This window comes from Saimiri boliviensis, chromosome 15 (assembly GCF_048565385.1).
Source record: "Saimiri boliviensis isolate mSaiBol1 chromosome 15, mSaiBol1.pri, whole genome shotgun sequence".
Lineage (NCBI taxonomy): Eukaryota > Metazoa > Chordata > Mammalia > Primates > Cebidae > Saimiri > Saimiri boliviensis.
This window is the reverse complement of record NC_133463.1, coordinates 91462945-91490011: the sequence shown is the minus strand read 5'-3', so window position 1 is coordinate 91490011 and position 27067 is coordinate 91462945. Positions and strand designations below refer to the sequence as shown.

The window sequence follows — 27067 nt, the reverse complement described above, 5'->3', positions numbered from 1 at the left end:
TGGCAAGCAAGTGGCCTGTGAGGAGGGCAGCCGCTGCTCTGGCCGGTCCGCGCTTCGCTCCAAACGCCTTTCCTTAAAGAAAAAAAAAAAAAAAGCTGTTCCGAAGAGCGCAGGACGCCCCCACCCCCCACGCCCCGCCCGCGGCGCCTTCCTTGGCGGTGACTACCTGCTGGGGCGGGGACAGGAGAGGGTCCTGGCTGCCTGCCCCGCCCCGCGTCCGGACCCCACCTGGCCGCCGCCCTCGACGGGGCGGGGCCTGCGCGGCTTGAAATGCGGGCGGCGCGAGCGCGCGGGACACTGCGGACGCCACGGCACGGGCAGGTGCGGCAGGTGCGGCAGGTGCGGCAGGTGCGGCCGGGCGCGGGGGGACCCGGACTCTTGCGGGAGCCGCTCGCCGAGGCCAGGGTGAGGCGCGGCTTGGGCTCCAGGGCCGCAGGTGTCCCGCCTGGGGCAGTTTGAGCTCGGAGGGCCGAGGTGGCCCCTCTCCGAGTCCCGGGCGCCCGCCCCGACCGTCACGGGAGAGGCGGCCACGGGTGGGGGTCTCAGGGGCCGGGCGGTTTCCGGCAGCAAGGGCTGGGCGGGGCGGGCTCTGCGGGGGGCAGGGCTGGGCGGCAGATGGAGGGGGCGGCGTCGCTCACCCGGGGGAGCTGCCTGCGTTGGGTGAGCCGGTGAGCGGTCCCCGGGCGGCCCCTGCGGGAGGCAGAGGCGGGAAGGGTCCTGCCCGTCGCTTGGACCCAGGGCTCTGCGTCCCTGCTCCTCGCCGCGCTGCGCTGTACCAAGCTGGTTAGCGGGGCCTGATCTCCGACTGTGGTGCAGGATGCAGGCGGGTGGTGTCTTCCCAAAAGGGCACATACCCGGGCAGAGGCCAAGTCTGCCGCCTCCTGTGTGGGCCCAGGCAGGGTCTGTCCTGACCCGGCTCAGGCAGGCAGCTGCAGCCGCCCCGACCCGTGTCCCAGGCCGCAGCGAGGACCCGCTGTGCAGTCTGGTGACAGGCAGTGACCTCTCCCAAGAGATGCAGACCCACCTTCCTCGGGAATGGCCCTCCACCACTGGTGCCTGGGGGCCCCCTGAGGTGGGGAATCCGCAGGGGGGGGCCTTTTGTGCCTCAGACTCTGGGGAAATCTGCTCAGCCTCCTCCCCATGGTCACCTGGGCAGCAGCCACCTCCTCCCGATGCCCCCACACTCGAAGCTGCCCTCCCACCCCCGTCTGGCTGCAGACTCTCCAACCCACCTGCCCTCCCCAGTCCCCACATGGAGTCAGGCGCCCTCTCCTGGGCCTTCTTCCTGCCCAGGCTCGGAAGGGGCAGGGCCCTGGGAAGGGGCAGGGCCCAGGAGGGCTCATACCAGGCCCAAGGTCACCGAGGAAGAGACAGGGAGTGGCGCAGGCAGCCACAGGCCGCATCTCACACACGGTGCGGGCGTGCACTGGCTGGCACACACACATGCAGGGCACGCCTGCCCCCGACTCCCTGCTCCAAGCACCCAGTCTCCAGCCTTCCTCCCTGAATCTCCTCTTTGTTTGGGGAACTGGAGCCGCTGGCCTAGCTTCTTCGGCCCACACAGCACGTGGCCGGTCTGGGCTGGCTGCCCGAGCCCAGGTCGAAGGCTGGTCAAGATGCTGTCCCCACCCTCCCCAACCCCCCACCCCATCCCTGCCAAACTCAACACGCATTTTGGACTTGGCTGCCACCCACCTCCGCGACACAGGCTATGGAGGCTCCCGTCTCCAGTAATAGGATTCTGCTCCATCTTTATTCACCCATTAAATCTGAGACCTCCTCCCACCTCCCAGTGGGCACCGCCCCTCCCCCTTGCTGGGAAGCCAGGTGCTCCTCTCATCTCCTCACCTAGGGGAGGCAGGCTGGGTTCCTGGAAGCAGTCTGATGCAGGGGTCACAAGGGAGTTGTCTCAGGATGGCCTCAGGAAGGGAAGGGAGGAGGAAGCAGGGTGGATAAAGGAGAAGCTGGCCCAACCCACCATCTCGTGCACCCCCTGAGAAGCAGAGAAGGTCACCCCAGACAGGCTGTGCCCTTGAACCCGGCCTCTTCCTGGGGAAGTACAGAAAGAAAGTTCTCAGTGAGGATCTGGCCCCTGGGGCCACCTCCCTGTACTCCAGGCCGGATGCCCTCCACCCGGGCGTGCCTGCTGGCTCAGGACTTGTCAGGTGTGACAAGATCCTGTTCTGTGAGGGTCCCCTCTAGGGCTGGGGGTGATGTTTCATTGACTGTGAGAACCAGGCAGGACCTGGGTGCCCAGACCAGGTGCCCGAGCACTGCCTGCCCCTCTCCGCAGTGCCTCCTTCTGCTGCCCAGGCCTGCCCCCTGCCAGATGGGCGCCTCCTCCTGGCTTGCTCCTGGGACATGACAGTCTGGAGTGGCCTGGGAGCAGCATAGCCTTTGACTCAGTGACACTAGCTGTGTCCCCTGGAAGAAGTGTTCCCCTCCAGGGACCAGGACAGCTGAGCCCACCCACCACAGAGCTATGGAGCTGAGGAGCCCAAGTGCCATCATGTCCATCATGGGTCAGAGGGAGAGGGTGGGTGGGCCACTGTGGCCACCAGGCCTTGGTTCCCAGAGACCCCTGTGGCCCACCTCCTGGGACACACGCATGGGACACCAGGTTTTGGAGTGGTATAGCTGGCTTCCTGGGGAATGGTGCTCCAGCCTGCAAGATGTCACTGGGGAGCTGGCACTCTAGCTGTGCCTTCCAGAAGTCATTCGGAACAGCAGATTCTGGCTTGGGCAGTTTGTGGTGTCACCAGCGGGTCCGCGGCCAGTTGCACCATGATGATTCGCACCCAGGCATCCCTGTGGTGCACCGGCCAGCTGCCCAGATGTCTGTAGCCTCTGGGAGCTTTCTCCAATGCTGGCCGTTTAACAGCCGCCTGCTCCGTGGTTCTCTGCATCCTCCACATCTTCTCAGCCACCTGACACTGCATCCTGAGCACGGCCCCTCAGGACAGCTGAGCTGCAGCACTGCTCCCTGGAGCCCTGGCTCTCTGCACGTGGCCAGTGGGGTGGTGGTGAGCCCTCTGGCCCTGGCTCTGTGTCTGAGGCTCCGATCAGCCCAGCAGCAGCAGGATGCCCTGAGGAGCCCCAGGACCAGTATCTGCAGATGGGAGGAGAGGGGGCTAGAGTTTTGCTGTGGAGACTAAGTGGGCCACAGTTTTAACAGGCAGCCCTGAGGAGGGGCATCGATAAGCCTTGACAGCCCTTGGAGTTGCCCCAGGAGTGTGCCCTTCGTGGGACCAGATGTGGGGAAAGGGGACGGGAAGGACTCAGCGCTTTCTAGGGTTAGGCTCTGCACATTCAGAGGACGAGCAGCATGGGGTGCCAGTAAGACCTCCAGGAGGCAGCTGGACCCAGGACAGGCTGGGCTCTTGCTGCAGATTTGGGAGGCTGAGGGTAGGTGGGAGGAGGTCTCAGATCTAATGGGTGAATGAAGATGGAGCAGAATCCTGTTACTGGAGAGCGGAGCCTCCGTAGCCTGGGCCACGGAGAAGGGTGGCAGCCAAGTCCAAAATGCACGTGTTGCGTTTGGTAGCCGCGGAGGGCAGCTGCCTCAAGAGCTGTGGAGAGTGGGGGTCGGGCGCAAACGTGGGGTCCGGCCCTTCTCCCGAGACCCCTTGTAGAGGTAGGGAAGGGTGGGCATGGACAGGCTGCTGAACAGAGGGAGGCTCCAGCCGGAATGAGGGTGAGAACCAAGAGGGGGTCTGGTGCCTGTGGTGCTGAGAAAATGGGGAGCAGACCCTACTCCTGGGTGGGTGGGCACAGGGGCGCAGAACACTGCAGGGGCTTGAAGAGCAGGAACTTGCTGTCACGCCTCTGGAGGCCAGAAGCCAGCAGGCGAGGAGTGGGCAGGGTCGTGCTCCCTCCGGAGCTGGAGGGAAGGATCCTTCCTGCCGCTTCCAGCTTCTGGGGCCACGGGCGTCCTGGGAATTCCTTGCTTGTAGATCCAGTCTCTGCCTCTGTCTTCTCCCTGTGTGCGTGACTTCTTTTTTTTCTTTTTTAAATGTTTTCATTTTTTTGAGACGGGGTCTCACTCTGTCGCCCCAGGCTGGAGTGCAGTGGTGCAGTCTCAGCTGAAACCCCCGCCTCCCGGGTTCAAACGATTCTCCTGCCTCATCCTCCCAAGTAGCTGGGATTACAAGCACCTGCCACCACACTAGGCTAATTTTTGTATTTTTGGTAGAGACAGGATTTCACCATGTTGGTCAGGCTAGTCTCTGCCTCCTGACCTCAGGCGATCTACCCACCTTGGCCTCACAAAGTCCTAGGATGACAGTTGTGAGCCACTGCACCTGGCTGTTGTCTGTCTTCTTACAAGGACACTAGTTACATTGGGTAAGAGCCAGCCTAGCCCGGTATGGCCGCACCTTGACGGCATGACATCTGCAAAGATCCTGTTTCCAAATAAGGTCACATTCTCAGGGACTGTAGATTAGGACTTACACATACCTTTTTAGGGCACACAGTCCAACCTGGTGCAGAAGGGGATGGGCCTGGGTGGAGGCGGCTGACGTGCAGGAGCGGTAGGGATGCAGGTGAGGCACCTGCGCCCTGCTCAGCCAGTCGCACAGCTGTGGATGGAAAGGGTCAGCACGGGGCATGCTGGGGCTGCAGCCGGAGGACCGGGGCCCATCGGGGAGAGAGCCTTGCCTGGCCTGCACACGGCTCCTCGCAGGACTACCACGTGGCTGCGGCCCCCAGGGCAGGGTGTGGGCTCAGAGGGGCAACAGCCCAGAGGCCGCAGTGCTGGGGCATGTGAGATCTAGCACAGGCAGAGGAGGGTGCGGGGCCCGGCTGGGTTCAGAGGGCAGGATTCGCGCTGGAGCCTGGTACATGGCTGCGGAGGGAGGGCGGAGCCAGCAGGAGGTGGCAGAGGCTTCTCTGGAGTGACAGGTCCAGGTGGGGTGGGAGGTTTCAAGAAGTCGCTGGAGCTAGGGTGGGGCAGAGCCTTTGGAGAACAAAAGAGAGGAGCCCGGAGGTGGGAAGATTCCCCGGCTGAGTGGTGGGCCCTGACGGTGGAGCCACAGCCCCATGGAGTAGGGCTGGGCCCCTCAGGCAGGGTTGGGGACCGGGGTGCCCAGGCATGACCCGAGGGCACAGGGCCTGGGGTGGAGGCCTGCAGGAGGGACAGCCCTGGAGTCCCGAGAGGCTCCTGGCAGCCAGCCTGGGTCCCTGCGCTCTGGTTCTCTGTGCCCGCCCTGTCCCTCTGAGCCTGCACTTCTGTGGTACTCCTGATGGAGCGCTCCCAGGCAGACTCAGCTCCTCGGGGACTCTCTGGCTGCACTCTGTGGGTGGAGCTCGGCCCGGATAGCATGGGATTGGCCCCGCGACCACATCTTCCCTCGTGCCCACCAGGCCACGCAGGGTCCCTGACTGAGCCTTTCTGTCCCCTGCAGGACAGAGGTGGACCTCAGCAGGCTCTGCATAACCAGCTATATGTGATGAGCAGCTTTCACCTCCCGGGCACCAACAGCACGGAGCAGGCCAGCGTCCCCAGAGCCATGGCAGCCACGCTGGGAGCCGGCACAGCCCCCAGGGCCCAGGCCAGGAGCATAGCTGGGGTGTATGTGGAGGCCTCGGGCCAGGCCCAGGGCGTCTACACTGCCATGGAGCAGGGTCTTCTGCCCGCTGGGCTTGGGCTGGCTCTGCTAGAGGCCCAGGCAGCCACTGGGGGCCTGGTGGATCCTGCCCAGGGCCAGCTGCTCCCTGTGTCTGAGGCCCTGAAGCAGCGCCTGGTGGGGCTGGAGCTGAAGGAGAAGCTGCTGGCCGCTGAGCGTGCTGCTACAGGCTACCCTGATCCCTACGGGGGTGAGAAGCTGCCCCTGTTTCAGGCCATCGGGAAGGAGGTTGTGGACAGGGCCCTGGGCCAGAGCTGGCTGGAGGCCCAGCTGGCCACTGGTGGCCTGGTGGACCCTGCCCATGGCGTACGTGTGGCCCCTGAGCAAGCCTGCCAGCAGGGCCTCCTGGACCAGGAGACGTGGCACAAGCTGTCAGAGCTTGAGCCTGGCACAGGCATCCTGCACTTCCTCGACCCCAACACGCTGGAGCGGCTGACGTACCACCAGCTGCTGGCAAGGTGTGTACGGGCCCCCGGCTCGGGGCTGGCCTTGCTGCCTCTCAAGATCACCTTCCGCTCTGTGGGCGGGGCCGTGAGTGCAGCCGAGCTGCTGGAGGTGGGCATCCTGGATGAGGAGGCTGTGCAGGGTCTGCAGGAGGGCAGGCTGGCTGCAGCGGACGTGAGCGCACGGGCCGAGGTGCGGCGCTACCTGGAGGGTACCGGCAGCGTGGCCGGGGTCGTCCTGCTGCCCGAAGGCCACAAGAAGAGCTTCTTCCAGGCTGCCGCCGAGCACCTGCTCCCGATGGGCACCGCGCTGCCACTCCTAGAGGCCCAGGCCGCCACCCACACCCTAGTGGACCCCACCACAGGCCAGCGGCTGTGGGTGGATGAGGCAGTCAGGGCAGGCCTGGTCGGCCCAGAGCTCTACGAGCAGCTCCTGGTGGCTGAGCAGGCTGTGACAGGGTACCACGACCCCTTCAGTGGCTCCCAAATCCCCCTCTTCCAGGCCATGAAGAAGGGGCTGGTGGACAGCCCACTGGCGCTGCGGCTCCTGGATGCCCAGCTGACCACGGGAGGGCTGGTCTGTCCAGTGCGCAGGCTCCGGCTGCCGCTGGAGGCCGCTCTGCAGTACGGCTGCCTGGATGAAGACACTCAGCAACAGCTCTCGGGAGCCGGTGGCTTCTCAGACCCCGGCACACATGGCGGCCTGCGCTATGAGCAGCTGCTGACCCGCTGTGTCACCGACCCCGACACTGGTCTTGCTTTCCTGCCGCTCTCCGGGGGGCCCAGGGAACGGGAGCCCCAGGGACCCCCATTCATCACACACAGTACTCGGCAGGCCCTGAGTTCAGCCACAACCACCATCTCCGTGGGGAAGTTCCGGGGCCGGCCCGTGTCCCTCTGGGAGCTGCTCTTCTCTGAGGCCATCTCTGCAGAGCGGAGGGCGATGCTGGCCCAGCAGCACCAGGAAGGGACCCTCTCTGTGGAGGAGCTGGCTGCTGAGCTGAGTGCCACCCTCGAGCAGGCTGCAGCCACTGCCAGGGTCACCTTTTCTGGGCTGAGGGACACCGTGACACCAGGAGAGCTGCTCGAAGCTGAGATCATCGACCAGGACCTGTATGAGCAGCTGGAACACGGGCAGGCCTCGGCCCAGGACGTGAGCAGCCTGGCCTCCGTGCAGAGGTACCTGCAGGGCACCGGCTGCATCGCTGGCCTGCTGCTGCCCGGCTCCCAGGAGCGCCTGAGCATCTATGAGGCCCGACGCAAGGGGCTCCTGCGACCCGGCACCGCCCTCATCCTCCTGGAGGCGCAGGCCGCCACCGGCTTCATCATCGACCCGAAAGAAAATAAGGCGCATTCTGTGGAGGAGGCGCTGAGGGCCGGTGTCATCGGGCCCGATGTGTACGCGAAGCTGCTGTCGGCCGAGCGCGCCGTCACCGGCTACACCGACCCCTACACCGGGCAGCCCATCTCCCTCTTCCAGGCCATGCAGAAGGGCCTCATTGTGCGGGAGCACGGCATCCGCCTGCTGGAGGCCCAGATCGCCACGGGCGGCGTCATCGACCCCGTGCACAGCCACCGCGTGCCCGTGGACGTGGCCTACCGGCGTGGCTACTTTGATCGGATGCTGAACATGATCCTGTTGGACCCCTCTGACGACACCAAGGGCTTCTTCGACCCCAACACACACGAGAATCTCACGTACCTGCAGCTGCTGGAGCGCTGCGTGGAGGACCCCGAGACGGGCCTGTACCTCCTGCCACTCGGCAGCACACAGTGCCCGCTGGTGGACGGTGCCACCCGGCAGGCCTTCCAGAACCTGCTGCTCTCCGTGAAGTACGGGCGGTTTCAGGGGCAGAGGGTCTCCGCGTGGGAGCTGATCAACTCTGAGTACTTCAGCGAGACCCGCAGGAGGCAGCTGCTGCATCGCTACCGGCGGCGTGAGGTCACGCTGGGGCAGGTGGCCCAGCTGCTGGAGGCTGAGACGCAGAGGCAGGCGGACGTCACACTGCCTGCACTGCGGGGCCGGGTCACTGCCCACCAGCTCCTGGAGGCGCGTATCATCGACCAGCAGCTGCTGGACCAAGTGCTGGCTGGGACGGTCAGCCCTGAGGCCCTCCTCCTCATGGATAGCGTCCGCAGGTACCTGTGCGGCCTGGGAGCTGTGGGCGGCGTGAGGCTGCTGCCCTCTGGCCAGCAGCTTAGCCTCTACCAGGCCATGAGGCGGAAGCTGCTGGGGCCCAGTGTGGCCCTGGCTCTGCTGGAGGCCCAGGCAGCCACCGGAGCCATCGTGGACCCTCATGGCCTGGAGAGCCTCTCAGTGGATGAGGCTGTGCGCAGGGGTGTGGTGGGGCCAGAGCTGTATGGCCGGCTGAAGCGGGCTGAGGGTGCCATCACTGGCTTCAGAGACCCCTTCTCTGGGAAGCAGGTGTCCCTGTTCCAGGCCATGAAGAAAGGTCTCATCCCTTGGGACCAAACTGCCCGCCTCCTGGAGGCTCAGGTGGCCACAGGAGGGGTCATCGACCCCACGGGCCACCACCGCCTCCCCATGCCAGTGGCCATTCAGCGTGGCTTTGTCGACCAGGAGATGGAGACGGCCTTGTCCAGCTCCTCCGAGACCTTCCCCACACCAGATGGCCAGGGGCACACCAGCTACGCCCGGCTCCTGGAGCAGTGCCCCAGGGATGAGACTTCTGGCTTTCACCTCCTGCCCTTGCCAGAGAGTGCTCCTGCCCTCCCTACTGAGGAGCAGGTCCAGAGAAGCCTGCAGGCCGTGCCGGGCAGCAAGGACGGCCCGTCCCTCTGGGACCTGCTCAGCTCCTGCCTCTTCACCGAGGAGCAGCGGAGAGCTCTGCTGGAGGACGTGCAGGAAGGGAGGACAGCTGTGCCAGAGCTGCTCGCCTCTGTGCAGGAGACCAAGCTCCGGGCCCAGGCCCACGTCACGGTGCCAGGCCCGCGGGGTGAGGTCCCTGCCGTCTGGCTGCGGGATGCTGCCATCATCACCCAGGAGACCCTTAAGGCCTTGGCTGAGGGCAAGCAGTCACCCACCCAGGTCGCTGAGCAGCCGGCGGTGAAGGCCTGCCTGTGGGGCACGGGCTGCGTGGCTGGTGTACTGCTGCAGCCCTCCGGGGCCAAGGCCAGCATCTCCCAGGCCACGAGGGATGGCCTACTGCCTGCAGGCCTGGGCCAGAGGCTGCTGGAAGCCCAGGTGGCGTCTGGCTCCCTTGTCGACCCCCTGACCAACCAGAGACTGTCAGTGGAGGATGCAATTAAGGTCGGCCTGGTGGGCAGGGAGCTGAGTGAGCAGCTGGGGCAGGCCGAGAGGGCAGTGGCCGGGTACCCGGATCCCTACTCTGGGGGCTCCCTCTCGCTGTGGCAGGCAATGGAGAAGGGGCTTGTGCCGCAGAAGGAGGGCTTCCCCCTCCTGCAGGTGCAGCTGGCCACGGGGGGCGTGGTGGACCCTGCCCATGGGGTGCACCTGCCCCAGGCGGCGGCCTGCAGACTTGGCCTTCTGGACACGCAGACAAGCCGAGCGCTGACTGCGGCTGACGAGGACAACAAGTTCTTCTTTGACCCCAGTGCAAAGGACCAGGTGACCTACCAGGAGCTCAGGGAGCGCTGCGTGCAGGACGCTGAGACCGGCCTGTTGCTGCTGCCCCTGCCCTCGGACACAGCGCTGGAGGTGGATGAGCACACTGCAGTGGCTCTGAGGGCCATGAAGGTGCCTGTCAGCACGGGGAGGCTTCAGGGCTGTAGCGTGTCACTCTGGGACCTGCTGCGCTCCGAGTACGTTGGCGCTGACAAGCGGCAGGAGCTGGTGGCACTCTGCCGGTCTGGGAGGGCTGCGGCCCTACGGCAGGTGGTCAGTGCAGTCACTGCCCTGGTGGAGGCAGCGGAGAGGCAGCCCCTGCAGGCCACTTTCAGAGGCCTCCGGAAGCAGGTGTCAGCCAGGGACCTGTTCAGGGCTCAGCTGATCAGCAAGAAGACGCTGGACGAGCTGAGCCAGGGGGCGACGACTGTGACGGAGGTGGCAGAGATGGACAGCGTGAGGCGGTCCCTGGAGGGCGGCAACTTCATTGCCGGGGTCCTTGTCCAGGGCACCCAGGAAAGGATGAGCATCCCAGAAGCCCTGAGGAGGCACATCCTGCGGCCTGGCACGGCCCTGGTGCTGCTGGAGGCGCAGGCGGCCACCGGCTTCATCATCGACCCCGTGGAGAACCAGAAGCTGACCGTGGAGGAGGCGTTCAAGGCAGGGATGTTCGGCAAAGAAACCTATGTGAAGCTGCTGTCGGCCGAGCGCGCCGTCACCGGCTACACCGACCCCTACACCGGGCAGCAGATCTCCCTCTTCCAGGCCATGCAGAAGGGCCTCATCGTGCGGGAGCACGGCATCCGCCTGCTGGAGGCCCAGATCGCCACGGGCGGCATCATCGACCCCGTGCACAGCCACCGCGTGCCCGTGGACGTGGCCTACCAGCGTGGCTACTTCGACGAGGAGATGAACCGCGTCCTGGCGGACCCCAGCGATGACACCAAGGGCTTCTTCGACCCCAACACGCACGAGAACCTCACGTACCTGCAGCTGCTGGAGCGCTGCGTGGAGGACCCCGAGACCGGCCTGTACCTGCTACAGATTGTGAAGAAGGGCGACACCTACGTGTACATCGATGAGGCCACAAGACACGTGCTGCTATCCAGAACTGCAAAAATGCGCGTGGGGAGGTTTGCTGACCAGGTGGTCTCTTTCTGGGACCTGTTGTCCTCTCCATACTTCACAGAGGACAGGAAGCGGGAGCTGATCCAGGCATATGGAACCCAGAGTGGGGGCCTGGAGAAGTTGCTGGAAATCATCACCACGACAATTGAAGAAACAGAGACGCAAAACCAAGGCATCAAGGTGGCGGCCATCAGAGGGGAGGTGACAGCTGCAGAGCTGTTCAACTCTGGGATCATCGATGAGAAGACCCTCCACATGCTTCGTGCAGGGAGGACTGGGGGGCAGGTGCTCAGCACACTGGAGTGCCTGAAGCCCTACCTAGAAGGCAGCGGCTGCATCGCAGGGGTGACGGTGCCCTCCACCACGGAGGTCGTGAGCCTCCATGAGGCCAGCAGGAAGGAGCTTATCCCTGTAGCATTTGCGACCTGGCTGCTGGAGGCGCAGGCCGCCACTGGTTTCCTTCTGGACCCCTGCACCCACCAGAGGTTCTCTGTAGATGAGGCCGTGGTTGTGGGCCTGGTGAGCGAGGAGCTACGTGAAAGGCTCCTGAAGGCCGAGAGGGCTGCCACGGGCTACAGGGATCCGGCCACGGGAGACACCATCCCGCTGTTCCAGGCCATGCAGAAGCAGCTCGTCGGGAAGGCAGAGGCGCTGAGGCTGCTGGAGGTGCAGGTGGCCACCGGGGGTGTCATCGACCCACGGCACCACCACCGGCTCCCATTGGAAACAGCCTACAGGCGGGGCTGTCTGCACAAGGACATGTATGCACTCATTTCTGACCAGAAGCACATGAGGAAACGGTTTGTGGACCCGAACACGCAGGAGAAGGTCTCGTACCAAGAGTTGCAGCACAGGTGCCACCGGCAAGAGGCCACTGGCTGGCTACTCTTCCCAGTGGCCAAGGACGCACGGGACTCCCAGTATGTTGACGACGAGACGCGAAGGGCCCTGGAGGCAGAGCAGGTGGAGATAACAGTGGGAAGGTTCAGAGGCCAGAAGCCCACACTGTGGACACTGCTGAATTCGGAATACGTGACGGAGGAGAAGAAGCTCCAGCTGGTGAGGATGTACAGACTGGATACGAGCCGGGCGCTGCAGAAGGTAGCACAGCTGATCTCAGACACGATTGAGGAGCAGGAAAAGGGCAGTAAACAACTGTGGTTCCAAGGGATTAGAGGACAAGTCACAGCCTCGGAACTCCTAAGTTCAGGCATCATCACAGAGGAAATGCTGCAGGACCTGGAAGCCGGGCGGAGCACGGTGCAGCAGCTCAGGAAGGACAAGCACGTCCAGCGCTACCTGGAGGGCACCAGCTGCATCGCGGGCGTCCTGGTGCCCACCAAGGACGAGCCGGGCCGCCAGGAGAAGATGAGCATCTACCAGGCCATGTGGAAGGGCGTGCTGCGGCCCGGCACGGCCCTGGTGCTGCTGGAGGCGCAGGCGGCCACCGGCTTCGTCATCGACCCCGTGCGCAACCTGAGGCTGTCCGTGGAGGAGGCCGTGGCTGCGGGCGTGGTGGGCGGCGAGATCCAGGAGAAGCTGCTGTCGGCCGAGCGCGCCGTCACCGGCTACACCGACCCCTACACCGGGCAGCAGATCTCCCTCTTCCAGGCCATGCAGAAGGACCTCATCGTGCGGGAGCACGGCATCCGCCTGCTGGAGGCCCAGATCGCCACGGGCGGCGTCATCGACCCCGTGCACAGCCACCGCGTGCCCGTGGACGTGGCCTACCGGCGCGGCTACTTCGATGAGGAGATGAACCGTGTCCTGGCGGACCCCAGCGACGACACCAAGGGCTTCTTCGACCCCAACACGCACGAGAACCTCACGTACGTGCAGCTGCTGCGCCGCTGTGTGCGTGACCCGGACACCGGGCTCTACATGCTGCAGCTGGCCGGCCGGGGCTCCGCCGTGCACCAGCTGAGCGAGGAGCTGCGCCGTGCCCTGCGTGACGCCCGCGTGACGCCGGGCTCGGGCGCCCTCCGGGGCCAGAGCGTCTCCGTCTGGGAGCTCCTCTTCTACCGCGAGGTGTCCGAGGGCCGGCGCCAGGACCTGCTGAGCAGGTACCGGGCGGGCACGCTGACCGTGGAGGAGCTGGGTGCCACCCTCATTTCGCTGCTGGCACAGGCCGAGGCTGAGGCCGGGGCCGGGCGCCGACATCCAGACCCCCGGGAGGCCCTGCGCGCGGCCACCATGGAGGTCAAGGTGGGCCGCCTCCGGGGACACGCGGTGCCCGTGTGGGATGTGCTGGCGTCCGGCTACGTGAGCGGGGCCACCCGGGAGGAGCTGCTGGCCCAGTTCGGCTCGGGGAGGCTGGCCTTGCCCGCGCTGACCCGCCGGCTGACCACCATCATCGAGGAGGCCGAGGAGATCCCGGGGGGCCGGCAGGAGCTCCAGGAGGCCTCGCGTGACCCTCGGGACCCGGGGCCAGCCGGGCAAGGGGACAGTGACTCGGGGCACTCCCCGGGTGAGGCCGAGGCCACCCACCACCAGGAGCGGATCCTGCGTGGCGCCACCATGGAGGTGCAGCACGGGCAGTTCCAGGGGCGGCCGGTCTCCGTGTGGGACGTCCTCTTCTCCTCGTACCTGAGCGAGGCCCGCCGAGACGAGCTCCTGGCCGAGCACGCGGCCAGCACCCTGGGCCTGCCCGACCTGGTCGCCGTCCTCACCCGGATCATCGAGGAGACCGAGGAGCGGCTCAGCAAAGTGTCCTTCCGTGGCCTGAGGCGCCAGGTGTCCGCCTCCGAGCTGCACAAGTCCGGGATCCTGGGCCCCGACACCCTGCGGGCCCTGGCCCAGGGCACTAAGACCCTGCAGGAGGTGACGGAGATGGACTCGGTCAAGCGCTACCTGGAGGGCAGCAGCTGCATCGCGGGCGTCCTGGTGCCCGCCAAGGACGAGCCGGGCCGCCAGGAGAAGATGAGCATCTACCAGGCCATGTGGAAGGGCGTGCTGCGGCCCGGCACGGCCCTGGTGCTGCTGGAGGCGCAGGCGGCCACCGGCTTCGTCATCGACCCCGTGCGCAACCTGAGGCTGTCCGTGGAGGAGGCCGTGGCTGCGGGCGTGGTGGGCGGCGAGATCCAGGAGAAGCTGCTGTCGGCCGAGCGCGCCGTCACCGGCTACACCGACCCCTACACCGGGCAGCAGATCTCCCTCTTCCAGGCCATGCAGAAGGACCTCATCGTGCGGGATCACGGCATCCGCCTGCTGGAGGCCCAGATCGCCACGGGCGGAGTCATCGACCCCGTGCACAGCCACCGCGTGCCCGTGGACGTGGCCTACCGGCGCGGCTACTTCGACGAGGAGATGAACCGTGTTCTGGCGGACCCCAGCGACGACACCAAGGGCTTCTTCGACCCCAACACGCACGAGAACCTCACGTACATGCAGCTGCTGCGCCGCTGTGTGCGTGACCCGGACACCGGGCTCTACATGCTGCAGCTGGCCGGCCGGGGCTCCGCCGTGCACCAGCTGAGCGAGGAGCTGCGCCGTGCCCTGCGTGACGCCCGCGTGACGCCGGGCTCGGGCGCCCTCCGGGGCCAGAGCGTCTCCGTCTGGGAGCTCCTCTTCTACCGCGAGGTGTCCGAGGGCCGGCGCCAGGACCTGCTGAGCAGGTACCGGGCGGGCACGCTGACCGTGGAGGAGCTGGGTGCCACCCTCATTTCGCTGCTGGCACAGGCCGAGGCTGAGGCCGGGGCCGGGCGCCGACATCCAGACCCCCGGGAGGCCCTGCGCGCGGCCACCATGGAGGTCAAGGTGGGCCGCCTCCGGGGACACGCGGTGCCCGTGTGGGACGTGCTGGCGTCCGGTTACGTGAGCAGAACCACCCGGGAGGAGCTGCTGGCCCAGTTCGGCTCGGGGAGGCTGGCCTTGCCCGCGCTGACCCGCCGGCTGACCACCATCATCGAGGAGGCCGAGGAGATCCCGGGGGGCCGGCAGGAGCTCCAGGAGGCCTCGCGTGACCCTCGGGACCCGGGGCCAGCCGGGCAAGGGGACAGTGACTCGGGGCACTCCCCGGGTGAGGCCGAGGCCACCCACCACCAGGAGCGGATCCTGCGTGGCACCACCATGGAGGTGCAGCACGGGCAGTTCCAGGGGCGGCCGGTCTCCGTGTGGGACGTCCTCTTCTCCTCGTACCTGAGCGAGGCCCGCCGAGACGAGCTCCTGGCCGAGCACGCGGCCAGCACCCTGGGCCTGCCCGACCTGGTCGCCGTCCTCACCCGGATCATCGAGGAGACCGAGGAGCGGCTCAGCAAAGTGTCCTTCCGTGGCCTGAGGCGCCAGGTGTCCGCCTCCGAGCTGCACAAGTCCGGGATCCTGGGCCCCGACACCCTGCGGGCCCTGGCCCAGGGCACTAAGACCCTGCAGGAGGTGACGGAGATGGACTCGGTCAAGCGCTACCTGGAGGGCAGCAGCTGCATCGCGGGCGTCCTGGTGCCCGCCAAGGACGAGCCGGGCCGCCAGGAGAAGATGAGCATCTACCAGGCCATGTGGAAGGGCGTGCTGCGGCCCGGCACGGCCCTGGTGCTGCTGGAGGCGCAGGCGGCCACCGGCTTCGTCATCGACCCCGTGCGCAACCTGAGGCTGTCCGTGGAGGAGGCCGTGGCCGCGGGCGTGGTGGGCGGCGAGATCCAGGAGAAGCTGCTGTCGGCCGAGCGCGCCGTCACCGGCTACACCGACCCCTACACCGGGCAGCAGATCTCCCTCTTCCAGGCCATGCAGAAGGACCTCATCGTGCGGGATCACGGCATCCGCCTGCTGGAGGCCCAGATCGCCACGGGCGGAGTCATCGACCCCGTGCACAGCCACCGCGTGCCCGTGGACGTGGCCTACCGGCGCGGCTACTTCGACGAGGAGATGAACCGTGTCCTGGCGGACCCCAGCGACGACACCAAGGGCTTCTTCGACCCCAACACGCACGAGAACCTCACGTACGTGCAGCTGCTGCGCCGCTGTGTGCGTGACCCGGACACCGGGCTCTACATGCTGCAGCTGGCCGGCCGGGGCTCCGCCGTGCACCAGCTGAGCGAGGAGCTGCGCCGTGCCCTGCGTGACGCCCGCGTGACGCCGGGCTCGGGCGCCCTCCGGGGCCAGAGCGTCTCCGTCTGGGAGCTCCTCTTCTACCGCGAGGTGTCCGAGGGCCGGCGCCAGGACCTGCTGAGCAGGTACCGGGCGGGCACGCTGACCGTGGAGGAGCTGGGTGCCACCCTCATTTCGCTGCTGGCACAGGCCGAGGCTGAGGCCGGGGCCGGGCGCCGACATCCAGACCCCCGGGAGGCCCTGCGCGCGGCCACCATGGAGGTCAAGGTGGGCCGCCTCCGGGGACACGCGGTGCCCGTGTGGGACGTGCTGGCGTCCGGCTACGTGAGCAGAACCACCCGGGAGGAGCTGCTGGCCCAGTTCGGCTCGGGGAGGCTGGCCTTGCCCGCGCTGACCCGCCAACTGACCACCATCATCGAGGAGGCCGAGGAGATCCCGGGGGGCCGGCAGGAGCTCCAGGAGGCCTCGCGTGACCCTCGGGACCCGGGGCCAGCCGGGCAAGGGGACAGTGACTCGGGGCACTCCCCGGGTGAGGCCGAGGCCACCCACCACCAGGAGCGGATCCTGCGTGGCGCCACCATGGAGGTGCAGCACGGGCAGTTCCAGGGGCGGCCGGTCTCCGTGTGGGACGTCCTCTTCTCCTCGTACCTGAGCGAGGCCCGCCGAGACGAGCTCCTGGCCCAGCACGCGGCCGGCACCCTGGGCCTGCCCGACCTGGTCGCCGTCCTCACCCGGATCATCGAGGAGACCGAGGAGCGGCTCAGCAAAGTGTCCTTCCGCGGCCTGAGGCGCCAGGTGTCCGCCTCCGAGCTGCACAAGTCCGGGATCCTGGGCCCCGACACCCTGCGGGCCCTGGCCCAGGGCACCAAGACCCTGCAGGAGGTGACGGAGATGGACTCGGTCAAGCGTTACCTTGAGGGCACCAGCTGCATCGCGGGGGTCCTGGTGCCCGCCAAGGACGAGCTGGGCCGCCAGGAGAAGATGAGCATCTACCAGGCCATGTGGAAGGGCGTGCTGCGGCCCGGCACGGCCCTGGTGCTGCTGGAGGCGCAGGCGGCCACCGGCTTCGTCATCGACCCCGTGCGCAACCTGAGGCTGTCCGTGGAGGAGGCCGTGGCTGCGGGCGTGGTGGGCGGCGAGATCCAGGAGAAGCTGCTGTCGGCCGAGCGCGCCGTCACCGGCTACACCGACCCCTACACCGGGCAGCAGATCTCCCTCTTCCAGGCCATGCAGAAGGACCTCATCGTGCGGGATCACGGCATCCGCCTGCTGGAGGCCCAGATCGCCACGGGCGGAGTCATCGACCCCGTGCACAGCCACCGCGTGCCCGTGGACGTGGCCTACCGGCGCGGCTACTTCGACGAGGAGATGAACCGTGTCCTGGCGGACCCCAGTGACGACACCAAGGGCTTCTTCGACCCCAACACGCACGAGAACCTCACGTACCTGCAATTGCTGCAGAGGGCAACTCTCGACCCTGAGACCGGGCTCCTATTTCTTTCTGTCTCTCTGCAGTGACTGTGGTCCCCTTATGAATATTCTGCAACTCTCGAGAAGATGAGGCCTAATTCTGGTTTTGTGTGTGTTCATATTCTTTCATTTTGATGTTTTACCCATCAGCTACCTGTGGAAAGTGTTTCAAGTTATCATGTATTGTCAATGGAATTTGTCTTCCTGTGAACATCTTTCATAATTGATTTCGTGGTTTTTCTGTGGCCCTCTTGCTTTCAGATGGTTTCACTTTTCACGACTTTTTTTTTTTTCCCCAGAGCATTTTGGTGTCTGTTTTGGATTCACTTGCTGCCTTTTTAAGCAAGGTCACTGTAGACTCTCAGTCCATCATGTCAACCAGCAGCGCTTTGTCGCCGTGTAATTTTCATTAAATGCACTGATTTCCCTGATGTTGCGCCATTCATATTCATCGTGAAACCCATTTTTCATCAGCCCACGTCTCCTACTTCGTGCTCTGGCTCAGTTTGCTTCCTCCAGTGCCTTCCTGCTCCCTGCTGTGCTGGCCAAGAGCAGGGGCTGGATTCCATCTCCTGGCTGCTGCTTCACCTTATAGTGTGACCTCACCAGCGTTTACCGAGCGACTCTGCTGTGGAGAAATACCTGTGGTGACAGTTTACAAAGAAAAGTGCTGGACGAGTAAAATATGAATGAAACTCTTTTTTTTGATTTCAGGTTTTTGAAGGTTCAATCACCAATGTTTATACCCTGAATACAGAGATAGATAGTAGATTAAACAAGTGAAGGAAGCCATCCAAACCCCAGGGTTCCTAGAGCCCTATCTCAGAATCGTATCCTAGGCTGCAGTGAAGTCATGCTCAGAGATTCCCGGGAGAGCGTGAACTCCCGTTGTTAACAGAAGAGTGGCAGTTGGAGCAGGTGACAAAGAAGCTGCACCAGTCCCCCTTCATTCACTCCACACATGGGTTGCCTGCGGCATCTGGGCGGCTCGCTCTCCAACGGTAGCAGCGAGAACCCAGGTGTGCTGCCCAGTGGCTGTGTGTGGCTGGCTTCCTGGGGGCCTGTGGGCTGGGCGTGGGCACCACAGAGGACAGTCCCTGTGCTGGGCTGGCTGGACCAAGGGCAGACTGTGAGGACAGGGCTTGGACATTCTGGATGAAGAGCCAGTGGCCTCAGGGCAGAAATGACATCTGGGTAACTCATCAAAATGTGCCTTCCAGGCTCTGGAGAAAATCCCTGCCAGGGTCTGGAGGTGGGCCTGAGGGGACAGGGGGCCAGCAAGGAAACAGAAACGGTAGTGAGGTTCACATGTGCTAACGTTCACAGATGTCAAAGTCGTCACTCGGCACAAGCCACTTAACAGCTCTGAGCCAAATTTCATCGCCGTGCAACCAGTGGTGAAGGCTGGGATGGGGGATGCAGTCAGGGTGCCAGCCTGGACTTGGGGGCCAGGGAGAACCCTGAAAAACAGGTATGGGAAAGGCCTCGGCAGGGCGCTGTCACACACGTTCCTCCTGTTGTTCTTGAGCAGGCCCTGCATGTGTGCCGGGTGCCGGTGCTGCCCGAGTCCTCACTGTGCGCTTTACGGCAATGCGCGGCAGGGAATACACACCTGATCGGTGTTTATGAGCTCCACGTTTTCTAGCCTTTGACTTTTACCTTATCTTTGTCATTATATTTGAAGTGAGTCTCTTACACACAGCATATTAATGGGTGGGGGCTATCTTTATCCAATTTCACAATCTCTATGTTTGGATTGGTATATTTACACCATTACATTCTATATGACTATTTATGCATTTAGACTTTTTTTTTTTTTTGAGACGGAGTTTCGCTCTTGTTACCCAGGCTGGAGTGCAATGGTGCGATCTCGGCTCACCGCAACCTCCACTTCCTGGGTTCAGGCAATTCTCCTGCCTCAGCCTCCCGAGTAGCTGGGATTACAGGCACGCGCCACCATGCCCAGCTAATTTTTTTTTGTATTTTTAGTGGATACAGGGTTTCACCATGCTGACCAGGATGGTCTCGATCTCTTGACCTCATGATCCACCCGCCTCTGCCTCCCAAAGTGCTGGGATTACAGGCTTGAGCCACCGCTCCCGGCCTTTTTTTTTTTTTTTTTTTTTTTTTTTTGAGCTGGAGTCTTGCTCTGTGGCCCAAGCTGGAGTGCAGTGGCATGATCTCAGCTCAACACAACCTCAGTCTCCGGGGTTCAAGCGATTTTTCTGCCTCAGCCTCCTGAGCAGTTGGGACTAGAGAGGTGCACCATCATGCCCCGCTAATTTTTGCATTTTTAGTTGAGACGGGATTTCACCATATTGGCCAGGCCATCTCAACCTCCTGACTTTGTGACCCACCAGCCTCGGCCTCCCGAAGTGCTGGGACCACAGGCGTGAGCCACCGCGCCCGGCTGTACTTAGGATTTTTTTTTATAGTCTTCTCGGAGTCCCTGCCCTGCGCTCTCATTTGAGGTGAGGTTTCTTTCTCCACATGCCCCCCTCCCCGCCCCCGCTGTCTTTGTCATATTACCACATCTACATGCATTGAAAATCCTGCCTGGTAGTCTACGTGGCAGTTTTGCTTTTAACAGTAGAGACGTGTTTTTTCTTTTTGGAGACAGAGTCTTGTTCTGCTGCCCAGGCTGGAATGCAGTGGTACGATCTTGGCTCACTGCAACCTCCACCTCCTGGGTTCAAGTGATTTTTGTGCCTTAGCCTGCCAAGCAGCAGGGACTACAGGTGTGCACCACCATACCCAGCTAAGTTTTTTGTATTTTAGTCTCTACTCAACGGTGTTTCATCATGTTTCCCATGCTGGCCTGGGACTCCTGAGCTCAGGCAATCTCCCCACCTTGGCTTCCCAAAGTGCTAGGATTATAGGCGTGAACCACCACACCAGGCCTCAACAGTAATAGATATTTTTAATGATTTTTTAAAAACAGGCCAGGCGCGGTGGCTCACGCCTGTAATTCCAGCACTATCGGACCCTGAGGTGGGTGGATCATCTGAAGTCAGAAGTTCAAGATCAGCCTGGCCAACATGGCGAAACCACGTCTCTAAAAATACAAAGATTACCTGGACATGATGGTAGGTGCCTGTGATCCCAGCTACTCAGGAGGCTGAGGCAGGAGAATCTGGCCTGAACCCGGGAGGCAGAGGTTGCAGTGAACTGAGATCGAGCCACCGCATTCCAGCCTGGATGACAGAGCAAGACTCTGTCTCAAAAAAAAAAAAGTGAAAACAGCATATTATGCTTCTCTAAATATATGCCATTTCTGCTGCTCTTCCTGCATTCCTGAAGTTCCAGTTCCCTCTAGTATCATTCCCTTCAGGCTACATACCGTTCTTGAGCATTTTCTTTTAAAGTCGGCAGGTCAAGCCCTTTGGGAGGCCAAGACAGGCAGATCACTTTAGGTCAGGAGTTTGAGACCAGTGTGTCCAACATGGTGGAACCCTGTCTCTACTAAAAATACAAAAATTAGCTGGACATGGTGGTACTGCTAATCACGGCTGCTTGGGAGGCTGAGGTGGGAGGATCACTGGAATTCAAGAGGCGGAGGTTGCAGTGAGCTGAGATCGCACCACGCACTCCAGCCTGAGCAATGGAGTAAGTCTCCATCTCAAAACAAAGTCTGCTGCTGAGGAATTTTACACATATAAATACATACACTATTTTATTTTACCCTATCTAGAGTTGGTCAAACTTCTTGAATTTCATAAGTTTATATCTGTCTCTAAATTGAGGAACTTTTCTGCCATTATCTATGGGGCAGGTGGGGACAGGAGACGCACGCTCCGGGGACTCCCTCAGTCACCAGGCTCCAGGTACTTATGCCTCGGGGTTAGAACCAGGATACATTTGGAGACCCCCGGGTTCCCCTGAAAACATTTCTCTCTAGTCTCTAAGGATAAAGGATGCTCCTGTGGGGGGCAGATGGCAAGCCCTGGGGTTGAACCCCTGCCTCAATGCTCCCACTGCGCCTTCGTGACTGCGGGCTCTTCCACGAGTGACTTCACGTCTCAGTGCCTCAGTCTCCCTTTTTGTAAAGTGGTCATCATAATAACACCTAACTCGCATAGCAGTTGTGAGCACTTGGAAGTGTTCAAAAACCATCCACAAGAATGACGGAGCGGAGTAGCACAGCGTTGCTTTTGTTATTTTTAACATTTGTGTGGCTTTTTCTTCCTATCTGAAAATGAGATTTTCTCCCCAGTCAGCCCAAGTCACCCTTCTAGTGGTAAGGAAATTAGGATGATTATAGAAAGAATCCAAAAGAAAAACTAGTTAATATTCAGATTCAGATTTTTCTCCTTTTTTTTTTTTTTCTTTTTTAAGACAGGGTCTCACTCTGTCACCCAGGGTGGAGTGCAGTGGTGCGACAGCTCACTGCAGCCTTGAACTCCTGGGCTCAAGCAATCCTCCCACCTCAGCCTTGTGAGTAGCTGGAACTACAGGTGTGTGCCACTATGCCCAGCTGATTTTTTAAGGACCAGAAAGTCAAAGACAAATGCCCAGCAGGTTTTTGTAGAGATGGGGTTTCACCATGTTGCCTAGGCTGGTCTTGAACTTCTGGGCTCCAGCAATCCACCCGCCTCAGCCTCCCGAAGTACTGGAATTACAGACATGAGCCACCACACATAGCCTATATTCTAATTTATAATCAAAGTAGACTTTCCAGCAACAAAATAGGCTTGAAAGACAGGTTTGTAATGCAGTGGGTGATGGGCTGGTAATGAGGTTTGAGATGGAGTTTGTGATAGGATTGGTGATGGGGTTCATAATGGTTGGTGACAGGGTTCACAGTGAGGCTGGTGATGGGTTAGTGATGAAGCTGGTGATGAGGTTGGTGATGGGGTTGGCGATGGGTTGGTGACGGGGTTTGTGATGAAGTTTCTGACGGGGTTCATGTTGGGGTTTGTGATGAAGTTTCTGACGGGGTTCATGCTGGGGTTTGTGATGAAGTTTCTGACGGGGTTCATGCTGGGATTTGTGATGAAGTTTCTGACGGGGTTCATGCTGGGGTTTGTGATGAAGTTTCTGATGGGGTTCATGATGGGATTGGTGATGGGGTTGGTGATGGGGTTCCCCGTGCAGTTTTTGATGAGGTTGGCCATGGGGTTGGTGATGGGATCTCTGCTTCCGTTGTTCTATGTGGGTGTGACTCTTCTCCAGTGCCTTCACAACCCTTCACGCCTTCTACCCTGGAGACAGTGAGAAGAAAAGGTGGAGACCGAGGAGGTGGACGCCTGGGTTTTCTTTTCTTGACTCCTTCCAGTGCTGGTGGGGGTTATTTCAAAGACATCCTGACAGGCTGGACGTGATGGCTAATACCTGTAATCCCAGCACTTTGGGAGGCTGGGGTGGGTAGATCACTTGAGCTCAGGAGTTCGAGACCAGCCAAATCAACAGGGTGAAACACTGTCTCTACTAAAAAAAAAAAAAAAATAGCCAGGTGTAGTGGCAGGCGCCTGTAATCCCAGCTACTCAAGAGGCTGAGGCAGGAGAATCACTTGAACACAGGAAACAGAGGTTGTACTGGGCTGAGATCACACCACTACACTCCAGCCTGGGTGACAAGAACAAAACTCGGTCTCAAAAAAACAAAAAATACAAAAAAACAAAGACATCCTGACAGGTGGGCAGACGCTAAGGGCAGAGCACCGCCGTGCTGACAGAAGGCGCGCCTGTGGTTGAGCGGTAGGAGTAGCACCATCAGAGTGCAATGAGACCCTCATGCTTCCCAGGTAGTGCAGAGGCTGAGGTTGGTGCTTACACTTATGCTGTGGGGCCCACAGTGAGGACAGGTAGCCTCGCAGCAGACATGTGGGCAACAGCCCGCGCCAGGGCAACAACTCAGAGTCAGAATGCACGCTAAGCTGTGCCAGCCCGGGGCACTGATGGTGAGTCACATCGGCCCCAACTTCAACCACAATGGCCCATGGATACAGCTCTACAATCCAGACAGAGAGGGAGCTGGTGCCTCTGGGACGTCACCAACCAGGATCTACCAAAGGTGGGAAACTCAAAAGACCCTCCTACTTTACAAAAGCTCCTGAGGGGGCACAACCTAAGGGTCAACCAGCCCTGCACAGACTTCTGCCTACTAGGGTGGTCTGAAGATTTTAAGGCCTTGAGTTTGGGATAAGGCAGCTTCAGGACAGCAACACCCTAGACGTTGTCACAGATGCTCTGGGGCATTTGGGGGTCCTCGCTGATCTCCACTCATAGGAGATGTGGCCCCCAGAGTCCAGATGCCCTTCTCCAGTTCTTCAGTGTCCTGTCTCTTCACTTCTTGGATCCCCTACCTCGGCACAGCATAAGGGACACCCCACGACCCTGTGTGGCCCCAACAGCCCTACACATCACGTGGTGCCTTCAGCTTATTCCTATAAATACTTCTCAAAATGGTGTCTAGCACACAACCAAAGAAACCAGAGCACATCAGGAATGAAGACTCCATGGGGAAGAACCCACAGAAATGAGAGAGCAAGCCCACAAAGATCATGCAATAGCCATGGTCAACCGTGAACAGCAATCGCTAAAGCTAAGAATCCAACGGGCAGATTTAACCCGCATATCCGACAAGTCAGGCAGGGAGCAGGTGAAATGGAAGACAGAATAGAAGGCATTTTGGAGAACAAAGCCCATGAAGATAAAATCGGGGAAGAGCAGGAGGGGAGCTAAGGGGCAAAGAGAGGAGTCAGATGGTGTAACATACCTCAGATGGAGACCCTGAAGCTCAGAAGATAGAGAATGGGGCAGAGGAAACGCTGGAGAGGATAAAGGCTTAGAATTTTCCAGATCAAAGACATTAACGTCTGAATCAATGTCCCAATCCTTATTTATATCCTAATGAAACTGCAGACGTGGAAAGGCTGAGAGAGCTCTCAGAGGCAGCCAGAGAGAAAAGTCAGATTGCCTGGGAACAGGAGGGAGACCAACAGCTGACCTCCCAAAAGCAGCAACAGAGCCAGACCAGAGGAAGCTCCACAGAGAGCCAGAGACCCAGACTGGCCCCCAACCCCAAGGTCACAGGAGCCCCTCCCAACAGGTCCGACCCTCAGCTTGGAGACACTAAGCTTCACCTGACAGGGCCTGATTTAGTTACCGAGGGGAACAGAACCAAACCTAGCTTCCGTCCCTGCTGGTCTGGGGTGAGGCCAGGTCAGTTACAGAAGGGCCTTTGCTTCTGCTGTACAATAGCACAGGTGCAGAGAGAAGAGAAGCCGAGGAATGCTGGGCGGATACAGGATCACCCGTCGGACAATTCCGTATTTACTTGTTTGTGCTGTTCTTCTTGCTCTTCTAACAAAATGCAATTCTTTTTTTTTTTTTTTTTTTTTTTTTTTTTCTGAGACGGAGTCTTGCTCTGTCGCCCAGGCTGGAGTGCAGCAGCGTGACCTCGGCTCACTGCAACCTCTGCCTCCTGGATTCAAGCGATTTTCATGCCTCAGCCTCCCACGTAGCTGGGACTATAGGCATGTGCCACCCCACCTGGCTAATTTTTGTATTTTTAGTAGAGATGATAGGATTTCACCACGTTGGCCAGGCTGGTCTCAAACTCCTGACCTCAGGTGGTCGGCCTGCCTTGGCCTCCCAAAGTGCTGGGATTACAGGTACGAGCCACAGCGACCAGCCAACAAGTTTTGTAAGTAACTAAAAATGTCCAAACAGTGACAAATCCAAACTTCCGCTGCTCCTGCATGATAGCCAGTAAGTCAAGAGACAAGGAGTCAGAGCCAGGAAGGCAGCTTCATTTTGCTTTTTGTTTTTGAGACGGAATTTCACTTTTGTTGCCCAGGCTGGAGTGCAATGGCACGATCCTGGCTCACTGCAATCTCCACCTCCCGGGTTCAAGCGATTCTCCTGCCGCAGCCTCCCAAATAGCTGGGATTATAGGCATGCACCACCACGCCCAGCTAATTTTCATATTATTAGTAGAGATGGGGTTTCTCCATGTTGGTCAGGCTGGTCTTCAACTCCCAACCTCAGGTGATCTGCCTGCTTCAGCCTCCCAAAGAGCTGGGATTACAGGCGTGAGCCACCGCGCCCCGCAGGCAACTTCAATTTTACGAGCAGCAAGCCCAGCAGACGCGGACAAGCGCCCTCAGGAACCATTTCATGTCAGTACGAGAGTTGGGCCCTTTTCATGTTTGGGCAGGGGAGAGAGGAGGGCTTGCGATCAAGAGGTAATGATGACTGTGGACGACTGGGTGCCATTGAGGGTCCGAGGTGGCTGGGAACTCCCTCGTCCTTTCCAGGTCACGATGCTCCTGTAAATCTTCAACAAAACATAGCTAGCTGTTCACATGCTTCCCCTTCAGTCCTAGATTGAGTTTCAAAAACTACATGAAAACTACTGTTCTTCTGTTTTATCTCAGTGCTCTGCGATTATCCTGACCTACATGCAGAAGCGGGTAAAGGTCCCTCAAACAAAAAAGGAGTGAGTGATGTGAATTCTTTGGCTGTCTCACTGTTACACAAATAGTCCTTTCAAGCAGTTTGCTGCCTATGCTGAGACACCAGCAGTGAGGGCCATTTCCACCGAGAAGAGCTCACCAAAGATGTCACTCACCTTCCACTTGCTCTTGGCCTTATCTGTATGCTGTATGCATGCCTCTATTTCTTAGCATTTATGTATGATTATATTGCTGTCCTGTGAAATCTTTTTGGCAATAATTATTTCTAATCAGTACTTCACACGCGCACACTCACACACACACACATGCGCGCCTACCACGTACCAGCTTCCAAACTGGTTGTTGGCTGCTTCACGGCTGCTGTCTGGAAACGGCTGTTTCTGACCATGTGTATGCTTCACGCGCTTCCTTGGAGGCGGCTGGGAAGCCAGCAAGCCACCATCTCCACCACCCAATCTTGAAGGCACCAGCCCAGTGCCTCTGCTGTGTTCTTGCCCTGGAAGCACGTCACCCAGTCTAGTCCACACTCCTGAGAGTGGACCTCACATGAGGCAGGAGACCAGGAGGCAGAGTCGCCAGGGCAGACAGTGAGAGGGGCCCTCTGGTGCTCCTTTGAGCCCCCAGAATGGGACCCCCTGGCTTTCTCCCACCCTAGTATTCCAGGCATCCAGGACAGCAGTCCCGAGCCCCGCAAGCCAGGGGCATCATCCACCTGCCCATGGGAAAAAGGTCTACAGGAATTCAGAGACCATCTCACCTGCGTCTCACCAGCAGCTCACCTGCATGCCCCAGAGGAGAGAGAGGCTTGGGAAGACTCTAAGGCCACAACCATGGAGCCCTAGCAGATTTGCAAGCTGGGAGTCACAAGGCATTGCACAGGGGGCCAGGCGCAGTGGCTCAGGCCGGTACTCCCAGATACAGATACTCAGGAGGCTGAGGCAGGAGGATCCCTGGAGCCCAGGAGTTCAAGACCAGTCTGGGCAATATAGCAAGACTGGCTCTACAAAGTAAATTTTTAAAATAGCTGGGTGCAGTGGCATGTGCCTATAGTCCCAGTTATTCAGGAGGTTGAGGTGGGAGGATCCCTTAAGCAAGAGTGAGACCCTGTCTCTAAAAAAAAAAAAAAAAAAAAAAAAAAAGACCCAATTCACAGATTAGGCTAAGAGGGCAGGTGATGGCTCCATGGCCAAGAGCAGCCCTAGAGAACCTCCAATAAATTGAAATGGCCTGGCAGGATCAAGGGGTGGACAAGCTTAGAGGCAGAGCTGGAGGGAGGATGGGCCCCTGCCCTGGGCACAGCCTGAGCGAGGCCGGGGGGGCGTGCCGCAGCAGCCACCACCACTGTGCATGGGC

General features: G+C 60.7%; 1 protein-coding gene across 5 annotated transcripts; it reads left to right on the top strand.

The window, feature by feature from the left end:
- The first annotated feature begins 255 nt into the window (after positions 1 to 255).
- EPPK1 (epiplakin 1) lies at positions 256 to 25958 on the top strand. Of its 5 annotated transcripts, none has more exons than XM_039464729.2 (2): positions 256 to 321; positions 5406 to 25958. In XM_039464729.2, the coding sequence occupies exons 1-2, from the start codon at positions 271 to 273 to the stop codon at positions 17340 to 17342; spliced, it is 11988 nt and encodes a 3995-aa protein (XP_039320663.2). In that variant the 5' UTR covers positions 256 to 270; the 3' UTR covers positions 17343 to 25958. The 5 variants fall into 5 exon arrangements, with proteins under 5 accessions (XP_039320663.2, XP_039320661.2, XP_039320660.2 ...); XM_039464727.2 differs by having other exon boundaries at positions 256 to 330; XM_039464726.2 differs by having other exon boundaries at positions 256 to 339.
- Positions 25959 to 27067: the final 1109 nt, after the last annotated feature.

What these genes read in the sequence shown, in the direction of transcription:
- EPPK1 (XM_039464725.2), top strand. Translation starts at nt 271, where the DNA reads ATGCGGGCGGCGCGAGCGCGCGGGACACTGCGGACGCCACGGCACGGG. An exon ending in AGGTGCGGCAGGTGCGGCAG is followed by an intron (nt 349 to 5,405) that starts GTGCGGCCGGGC and finishes TGTCCCCTGCAG; the next exon opens with GACAGAGGTGGACCTCAGCA.